Consider the following 10,869-nt stretch of genomic DNA (forward strand, 5'->3'; position numbering starts at 1 on the left):
TCAGCGATTTATTCTTGCTAATTTTGTGAGCAAGATAAAAAAAAACTTAATAATCAGGACATTATATGATATTATATATCAATGTTGGAGTGTAAGACACAATATCTGCTATCCTAAAAAATTAGTTTATAATAGTCTTTCTTATTGATACACATTTTTTTCCAGAAATCACACTGAAGGTGTGGAAACTAGTTTAGTGGTGATATTTAACACTGAAGCCAATAAAACCTCACAATATGATAGTGTACTAAGTATACTTGTTACCAAAGAAAAGCAGGATAGGGCCTGTGTAGTTATAGAAGGTACCTGTACAACAATTTATGGCAGTATCTTCCTTGGCAATACTTCTACAGCATTAGGTATGTTTAAAATGTCTACATTAGTTTTGACTGCAAATTACACTCTATGGATTGTGAATCTCTCTATAGTACTTATGTTAAAATCACAAAATTCAGGATTGCATTAATACATTCAAAAATATGACTCATCTTAAGTAGTGTGAACAGGTCTGGCTGTTGCAAGAATAACTGTGAAATTCATCTTAAGTAATGTTACATTACACAAGTTTTGGCATCAATCTCATGCCATATCAACTTTTGATGGGTAACATAGGTCAAGGGTTGATTCAACATGTGATACTGAGTGTTCCGAGTAGGGTGTGTTATATTGAATACAATATAGGGTCCCTTATAATTTAACAGTTAGTAAAATTCAATTATTGCTGAATGTTCAGGTAGTGAATTCGGTGACTCCTGAATGTACAGGTAGTGAATTCAGTGAGTCCTGAATTTACAGTTACTGAATTCAATGAGTCCTGAATGTACAGTTACTAAAATCAGTGATTTCTGTCTAGTTGAATTATAAAAAAATGTCCTTTTTCCTTAAATGGGGACAAGAGGCTTCAAAGCAACATAGAAATTGAGACCTTTTGAAATAAACTTAATTCTTCTTTCTCTTTTCTAGAGCCTGTGATATGCAGTACCTGTACATCTGGTCAGGACTGTACTAGGAATGATCAAACATCCAGATACCAATGTGTGTAAGTAGCTATTAGATAATCAGGCTTTTATGCAGGGTGTTTTTTTGTTCTTGTCTTTGTGCTGAGCCAAATAGTAAACTTAACTCACAACAAAATACTTTAAATGCAGAATCTTTTACAATATATGATTTATTATAGTGATTCAGTTAATTTGCACAAGAAAATATTAACAACATATCACAGCTAGTACTTATCAGTTTCCATAGTACGTCCTGTGACCATGTTTTGTGTTTCACTCCCATTTTACATCTATCACAAACTAAAAAGTATAAGACTAAGGTTCCTCAATGGAAAACTCAAACCCACGTAGACATTATTTTTGCATTTGCACAGTTTGTTGTTAATAATGGTTGGAATGCTTACATGATATCAAAGTTTTAACCACAAAATTTTTGCTGAAGTGATTATTGATGTAGGGTTTACCGTAAATTGTTCCAGCAGTTGATTTTAGTCTATGTATATAAGACTTTTATTTTATGTTTTATGGTTTTTCTCTTTTCATATCTTCTTATTTAATTTAAATTCCAGAGCTAAACCTACAACAGAACAAACTCCAGTTACTACCACTCAGAAGACAGATACTGGTGAGTTGTCTGAATTTCTGCCGGTGAAGTAGAAAAAAATCAAGTCCAAATACAGTAAATTTAAGAAATATGTTTAAAGATATTAAGGACAATTACTTCCAAGCTATAGGACTTGTACAACTCACCTCCCAATAAAGAGTTGATCCAACCCTTGGACATCAGACATCAGAGGGCAATATTTCTGCCTAACCAAATTAAAAGATATTCTTTTGAGAACATGATGGACATAGAAATTTATTATTTTTCATACACATACTTCTGTGGAAGCAAGGAATGAGATATTTAATCCATTAAAATGTGCATTGTGAATATAGAGAGAATCTACCCATTCTGATGTCTTGGTTCACTTCCTATTGAGAGACTACCACTTCTGTACAACTTCTTATTTGTTGCAAAAAGGGTGTTCCCTCAAGAGTGGGACTTTTGAATGTGAAATTAATTTTAATTTGACATTTTTTTTCAGATACCGGAACATCTGACTTGATTCTAGGCCTAGGGATAGGCATAACAATGGGGATCATAACATTGATCCTCCTAATATTACTGATATGTCTCTGTAGACGTCAGCGTAGTACTCCGTCCGAGACTGTCTCCATTACTCAAGGGAGATCTGAAACTGATGAGTAAGTCTGTTTTATAGGACATTTTATATTCCCAATATTATGATATGATATACTGTCCATACATCCACTGGTTGAATATAGTAGTAGTAATCTTTGTAAGAATACTTGCAAATTCTGTAAAATGTGATACACCCCCAAAAAAGGCTTCATCTTTTTATTTTTGTTATTATGTTGTTTACAAGGTCTATATGATGAAATGTATAATTATTCATTCCAATTTGTCTGCGCTTATGGTCGTCTAAATATAGCTGAAATATTGCTGCTCGGACGTTAAACCCCAACAAACAAACTTCTGCACTTATGAGATAACCCACAGTGAAAATCCAACAATTGCTATTGTATTTCAGTGTCATTTGCAGAGTTATCTCCCTTAATTGTGAATTCTCCAGTACATTGTGTTTAATTTATATCTCCTAAGGAGAAGGTTTTTATGAAAAGCCACATGTTAATTTCTGTTTACCATACCATCTTAAAATATCAAAAAATACAAATATGTAGGCTTTCTGACCAAGAATCACATTTTGCATGATTCTTATGTGGAGTGATATTTTAAAACAAAATCAATCTGATGTAATATATATTATTTTGGCACAATGTTTATTTTCACTGAGGGAAGGTCCCTTCTCTTTTACAAGTGTTTTAAACTCCAAAGAAGGGTGAACTGGCATATGATTCCATAAGTTCTACGTTACTGATATGTTTTTTGAACTCAGAAATTATTGTATGTTTTTTTATTCAAAAAGTCAGAGAAGTGTGGATAATGTTTTGAAAAAATCATTTTTTGATATATTTTAATTCAAATGCAGTAGGAATTTTTCTCTATACTACAAATATTAAAGTCATTAAATACTATTACACTATTAATAGTCACAACAAATTCTGAATATGCTGTTAAATGTACATATATATTACAAAATTACTGAAAAGTAAAATTAAATCTTTTTTTCAAACTATGATACTCTACTTGCTTCTGCCTGATACAAAATTCATCCTCAGTTTAACCCTTAATCTTTCAGTTGGAACATACAAGGTGCATTTGGTAAATATGATCCTGCCTTGAGTGGTAGAGGCAGTGCCTTTGGTTCACAGCTATGGAAACCATGGAGAAGGAATTCTGATGATAAGTACCACAGAGAACCAGATGAACCATTCCAAGCCTATGTTGGACCAGCACAATTAGAAGACTTTACATTCATGGGAACTGAATCTAGTGGCAGATATCTCCAAGGTTCATTTTAAGAATTATATTACACACTTATTTTGGTTTAATTCCCTCCATATTTCAAGCTTTACTTTAGTAAAGTAGTCATTCAGAGCTTTTATTGAAGACTACAATTAAGACCTGATTAGAAATGATTTTTTTTTTAATACAAAGTTTTAAGTCACATTGAGTTCAAATTGAAACTATCAATTACAATTATTTCAGTAGTAAATTCTGAACTTATAAAATGTTTTTTTTTTTTTTAAATGCAATTGAGTTATTTCCCTTCTCATATCATACTTTGCCCATTAATAACAGAATTCATATCCTAAAATCTGTACATTAAATACACATTTGATATGTAATAAGATAAAATTATTCTTTTTCAGATAATACAATGATGGAGGATGAACCCATAGAACCTCCTAGAAGATCTAATTTCTCTTGGGACTTCATGTTCGGTTTTCTAGATCCTAGAGAAGAGGTAAAAAAAACTAAATTGAAAGTGAAGTAAATAGGCCATTGAAGGTCAAGGATCAAGTTTCATTTTAAAATCTCATGATCTTTCCTCAAATGCTTCTGCAACTGCTGTTTTGTCCTAGATCCTAGAGAAGAGGTAAACTAACTAATTTGAAAGTAGAGTAAATAGGCCATTGAAGGTCATTGATCAAGTTATGGCTGAGTTTCATTTAAAAACCACATAATGAATCATTCCTCAAATTCTTCCACAACTGCAGTTTTGTCAAATGAGATTGAAATCAAAGACTAGTAGAAAAACTTAAAAGACAGTGGGTTAACTATACCCCATATAATAAGATGATTATATTTAAAATCAAGTAGTGGCCTTTTATAGGTTCTGAACCTCTCCTTGGTCTGGTTGCATTTACATTTCCATTTCAAATAACCTGTTAAGTGTGCATTTGCTGTCCTTTTTCTATAATTTGCATTTAAAGGTGTATGTGAGGGTATTGTGAGTATGCTCACTAATGTTCTGTTGTTGTTTTCTATAATGGAGTAATGATAATTATAAGGTAATTTTAAGAATTTTTTCCCTGCTATGTTATTTTTGCTTCAAACTCACATATAAACTTTTTGTATTTCTTTATCATAACAAGTTACAAAATTTAGTAATTAAGTATTTTCTTTCCAGTTCAAGATTCAGAGACCACAAGTTGATGAACAACCAGTAGATATATATAGACCTAAAGATGTAAGTTTATATATTATATTAGAAGTATGGTTCTCATCATACAGTAGTACTGTTACTTGTTTATTCAATTAAATCAATGCTTTTTCTGTTTTTGAAGTTAATATGTTAAAAAAAGGATAATTATTGTTTATGTGGTACTATGAACTATATTTTGCACACATAAAAACCAATCTTTCTTAGATGTTACGGTTTCTACAGGAATACAATTGAGGGATAACATTTTGATTTCATGGTTGTTTTTTTTTTACTTTGAGTATTTGGGACTGAGATGCTTTCATAGATTTCATAATTTGCTGACATTAAAAAAAATGAAACTTACTTTGATTTTGTTTTTCAGGGAGACAAGAGACATTCCCATGTATAGCATCAAGTTTCATTAGAATCTGTCTTCCAAAATTAAGCTTATTGACACTAACTAATGGAATATTTGGTGCTTATTTTCGTGTATATCTCGGATTTACTCATTCCTAGGATTTTACATAAGTGTTCAAATTTGTTATTTGTTAATGTTTTTTTGTTATCAATTTAGAGGATATATCACATGTTTTCACTTGTTATGTTATGAAATTATTAGTTCACAAGGAATATAAAGTGGAAATTATTTGTTGCATAGTTGAATAGGATATGTACCTGTGCATATTAAAGGATAAAGTTTAGTTCTAGAAGTTTAATATTCAACTTGTGGATTATACATCATATATGAATATCTTTGTGAAAATTACAAATTTTATCTATGGAATTAAGTGAATATTCATCATTAGCATTCAATCTAATTGTCAATTTTCATGTAACAAAGGATTACTGTGAAGGTACTTTAATTCATGGATACCAATTTTCGTGGATTGGGGAGAAACACTAATTCGTGGAATCTTGAATTGGTGGTTTTGAGGTTTTCAGTATACATTTCAGTGGAAATCTCTGTTTAATTGTGAACCAAAGTTTGTGGTTTGGCCTACCCACGAAAACCATTAAAATTAGTATCCCATGAACAATAATACTTTCACAGTATTTGAATATATACCAGTGAATGTGAATCAAAAATCAAAATAAAATGAGAAGTATATAATGTAATGGATCTATCTTACAATGACACTGTTTATGGACAATGTCAGTTGATTTACCATTTGTGTGACAATTGATTTCATTATTTAGCTAATACTACTGGATTATGGAAACACATTGGATATACATGTTATAAATATATATTTATATATATCTACACTACTTTTGGGATTTACACCATGTTATCAAATTTAAGGTGATACATCTGTATTCTTTATCACCTATTGGATTTAATTATAACTTTCATATACATATATCACACTATTTATTGTTGTTTTATCAATATTATATTATAACTATCATGCAAGCGATCAGGTTTTGACCCAGAGTAAAATGTTTTGGTTTAGGTTATTGTAGCTTTTGGCGATGTTTCTCCCTCGTAATGCACACCTTTTGGTGGGAGACGATGTTTCTCCCTTGTAATGCACACCTTTTGGTGGGAGATGATTCTTGTTGAAATTGAATTATTTAAAGTTGTGTAAATGTGACAAAAGAAAACTTTATTAAATCTGTGTAGTTTAAACTTTTGCAGTGTCATAGAGTCTTTTTCTTTACCACACCCAAATGTATCTTTTTTTTTATAAAAACAAAAAATATTATGACTTGACAAATATATTCAGGACAAAATCGGGAAATTCTAATTTTTCAACCCTTCAGGAATGTCATGATACTCTGTATTACTCTGTACAATGACATTATTGATAAAGTATGGTGTACATTGAATACTGTTTGAATGAGACTGCTATTTACTTCAACTGACCCATACTACATGTTTAACTAGACTAAAATGGTATAGTATACCTACATGTATGCCTTATTTGTGTCCTTGTTTATCTTTGATATGCTTTGGTTGTAGTGAGCAATACTGAAAACAAAATACATGATACACGTATATGCCAATTGGAAGTTTATTTTATTTGCAGGAATTAAATTTGGTAGTTTTTAGGAATATTCTATTTGATACACGAACCCCGGAAAAACTTAACATCTACAATGAAAGCCACACCAAATCATTTTACTCTAGGTCATGAAATATAATCTGTGATAATTATTTTTTATTAAATGCTGAATGTGAGAGGATGTTATTGATCGGATATGTGAAGGCTTCAATATACAGACGGCATGCGAGGTTATATACTTTATCTTTATGAATATTATGTACTTGTATTTCATTAACTTAGAACTATTAAACTGAAACCTTTTTGCCAATGGATTATATGAATTATGGTCTGTTCAAGTCAGACTAAATTTCATTTATACTTGCATGTATTTCTTTTTTGCATGTAAGTCACACTCCTTTTAAATTAACATCTGTCAGTGGTGTTTTCCAAAAAGTTTTGTTATACATTTAGCAAGTTGAAATATATTTGTTGACATTTTTAACACAAATTAATGTATGCTTGTAAATTTTGTTATGTTAGTGAGCTTTATAATGAATATTTTACTAATTAATGTATTTGGTGTTTTCATGTATACAGTCATTTGCTATTAGACTTCCTGGCCATGTGGACATGATAAATAAATGTACTTTAAAGAGGAATTGCTGTAGACATACATGTACATGTACATATGTACAAGAATGGTAGTTTCAGAGAATTTTTCTGGTGCCATCTGCAATTTCATAAAGACTATTTTGGTACAAACCATTTCTTTTTTAAGGTTTAAAACATTATTGAATTTGAACACCAAGACCGGTTTTTTTATGTGTACATTTACCTGTATGGATTAAATATTTTATTTGGAATTTTCAAATTATACAGTACATGTAGATGTATTTGTAGCTTTTGCCTAACATTTGAAATGAATAGTAGTACATCAATCCTGTGAACTGTATAATGAGCTTACATGTACATATGGTTGGCAAGTGTTATTGTAAGATGTAGACTTTTTATTTGCTTGAATGTTATTGCTGTAGAGGGTTGTGTAGTGCTGCTCATATTATTACAGATGGTCAACTTACACATTAAAATATCTAATTTCACTTTCATGTGAAAAAGTGTGCGACTCCATTTTATTATAAAATGTAAGATGAATTCCACTGATAATGCACTGGAGCTTGAATCATTTTGATATTAAAAGGAAATTATTTGTATTTTTCGATGCTGAAGAATACTTCACTAAGTAATGCTTAGATTAAATGACAAGAATGCCATCCAGTGGAGATATACATACATGTAAATATTATTTTACATGTATACATATGCTAAGTTCTTGTCATGCTTAAATAATTCATATTCCAAAAATGAATTTGGGATTTAAAACATTTCAAGAAAATTTTAGGTTTAAGAGAGCAAGAATGATCAACAAAGCTGTTCTTTTTGGATAGTTCATAATCCCCATCTGCCATATTCTTACATGGAGTATTTTTTTGTTACTTGATATATTTATATTAATAACTGTTTTTGATAGGTCTATTGTGTACATATATACATGTACTTTAGAACATTTATATGTTCCACATTACATGTACATTTTTATTATTTCTTTAAGCAGATCTTTCATAATTGTTTAGGCAGCTATTACATGTACATGTAGGTTGTTTGCATGTATTTATTGAGTTGTTTGTTTAGTAAATTTTAAACTTCAGATCTTTGGCACCAGCTTTATTGTACAATTTGTATTAAAGAACATTTAGAAAAGTGAATTTTTGTTTTCTTGGGAAAAAAAGCATGTCCATGACAAATTAATTTGAAATGTGAATAATCTTTTGGTTTTTGTTTTATTACTCTGTTTTGTCTTGCATGGCAATTTATATTTATTCATACATGTATGATGTGGAAATAGTGCCAAAAATAAAGATATACATTATGTATTGGTTGTACATGTATGTCTTACGTTTTAAGAAATTCATTTTTAGTTTTTGCTACTTAAAAGTTTAGTATCACTGCTAAGTCAAATTAATTCACAACTTAATTGACTAAATAAGTTTGACATTTTAATTTAATTTAAGTACAAAAGGCCCAAAGTCATAATGAAATATTTGCTGGATGCAATAATAGATTATATTACGATTGATGAATGGTCATGGCATGTAATGACTGGCACAAACCCAGTCCTATTGTCAATGTAATTTAAATTTCCTTTTCACCTACAATGTACTGTAGTTGTTTTTATCTTACTACATGCACATGCCATTCTAGTTTTTATCATGCTACGTGTCATGCTAGTAACATTTTTGATGTTTTAATATAGGTGCATTAATTGTATACATTTTCTACAGAGAAAAAGAATTGTTGATAAAATGATTATTTTTGTTTTGGTTATAGTAGAAATTTTGTTTCTACACCTGTTGGATGTTCTATTTGGATACAGTTTGCCCCACTGTAATTTTCATAATTTGAAAAATTCTCTTAATTAAGGAAGAAGTGCTAGGATTGTTTTTTCATTTTTAAAAGGTATGTGCTAGTTTTGTGCAATATTGAAATTTGTTCATTAAATTTTTCATGTTTGCTTAAGACAAATCATAAATGGACAGAAACAAACAAGAAAATGAAGTATGTTAACATGGTCAATGGCATATTAAGAAAAAATAGTGCTGCAATTTTTGCAGAATTATTTTCAATTCTAGGTTAACAAAATTATATTATTTGTAATACTTTGTGTATTTATTTACATGAATATGTACAAAATGTACCTTTTGAAAATGTGGGTTTTCATGTTATCAAAGAGCTTTTTTTAAAATTTATCAGTTATTTAATATTATACATTTTATATGGGTTAAGTAATATATTTATATATATCACATATCAAAATTTGATCGTTAAATATCTATGCACAATTAACATTATAGATGTATGGTCTGATTTTTATTACATATTACATGTATATTTAAAAGTACCATTTATAAGTTTAAGTGGTAACTATATTTGAAAAGAATAAACCAAATTTTCTTAATTTCCTTATTTTTGTTGCATATCCTAATACTATGAAAGTACATTAATTCGTGGATACCAATTTTCGTGGAACAGTGAAGAAACACAAGTTTGTGGATACTTAAATTTGTGGTTTTCAGTATACACATCAGTTGGAATCTACTATTCGTTGGGAACCAAAGTTCGTGGTTTGACCTACCCATGAAAACCATGAAAATTGATACCCCACAAACAACAGTACTTTCACAGTACTTTGTGCAAATACATGTACATGTGTATTACATGTGTATTTCAGATATGATCGTCAAGATAAATTTCAACACTGTAACAGGAAAATATACAATTATATATTGAGGGTTCTAATTTAATACTATGATTGTGACCCAGTCAGCATCAGTACCATGAAGGATTATAACGAAATTACCAAACTGATAAAATCTAGGTAATAGTTAAAAGGAAAGTCTGTATTACAGATGGGAATATAAAGAGAAAACTGGAAAGTTAGAAACCATCGCAATATTCATTCATGGCAGATCAGGTTTAAGGTACCCATTGAGCAACTTTTACTGGTGTATGAAGGGCATAAATGTTCAAACAAAATAATCAGTAACAACTGTTATGATAGAAGGTTACAATTTGAAAAATTACTGAAGTGAAACAAACTTTTTTCTTGCATATTACAGACATTCCCGGTCAACATGATATCTTTCTAGTGTCTAACAAATATATTTTTGTGTACAGAATGTACACTACCATCAACCTACACTTTAATTTCTCTATTCTTCACAGTTGAGTCAATATTTTTTTCCACTGTGACCACCCAGTTTTCACCAAAGTGTAAACTGAGATAAAATTGCATCATTTCAATACTTTTTGAATTATTTTTTGAAAACAATCTTTGAACTAAGATATTTTGTCATTTTAATGGAAAAATTAAACTACATGTACTAGTATATTTTTCAAAAGGTGGCATCATTGTGTTGGGTGGAGACACTATGACTCCACTCACACCACCTCCACCATATCCACTGTGAAGAATGGAGAAATTAAAATAAGTTTTGACAATAGTACAAGTCTGACATCTTTCTGATGCATAACAAACGTTCTAATGCGTACAGAGTATACTTCTCAAACCTAAGCAATGGAGATAAAAGGGTCTTCCAACAAATTGTAATAGAAAACTCAAGAGCATAATATTACATCTACAGATAAAACAAGTTTGTTAACTTCAAACTTTTACAACGAAATCGGCAAACTAATTTGCTATTGAAATATCAG

At 30.0% G+C, this 10,869-nt stretch overlaps 1 protein-coding gene across 11 annotated transcripts in view; it reads left to right on the plus strand.

Moving 5' to 3' along the window:
- LOC148611761 (uncharacterized) overlaps nucleotides 1-9,613 on the plus strand; it is a 137,342-nt gene extending 127,729 nt beyond the window's left edge. For all 11 annotated transcript variants that reach the window (XM_088592622.1, XM_088592624.1, XM_088592619.1 and 8 more), the window contains 8 exons: nucleotides 166-359; nucleotides 964-1,039; nucleotides 1,568-1,623; nucleotides 2,087-2,246; nucleotides 3,263-3,474; nucleotides 3,837-3,931; nucleotides 4,598-4,657; nucleotides 4,995-9,613. In XM_088592622.1, coding sequence (XP_088448748.1) covers nucleotides 166-359; nucleotides 964-1,039; nucleotides 1,568-1,623; nucleotides 2,087-2,246; nucleotides 3,263-3,474; nucleotides 3,837-3,931; nucleotides 4,598-4,657; nucleotides 4,995-5,021 — 880 coding nt within the window. In that variant the 3' untranslated portion in view covers nucleotides 5,022-9,613. The remainder of the gene's footprint in view (nucleotides 1-165; nucleotides 360-963; nucleotides 1,040-1,567; nucleotides 1,624-2,086; nucleotides 2,247-3,262; nucleotides 3,475-3,836; nucleotides 3,932-4,597; nucleotides 4,658-4,994) is intronic.
- Nucleotides 9,614-10,869: the final 1,256 nt, after the last annotated feature.

This window comes from Perna viridis, chromosome 7 (assembly GCF_037379345.1).
Source record: "Perna viridis isolate PV_CMFRI_1.1 ecotype Kerala chromosome 7, ASM3737934v1, whole genome shotgun sequence".
Lineage (NCBI taxonomy): Eukaryota > Metazoa > Mollusca > Bivalvia > Mytilida > Mytilidae > Perna > Perna viridis.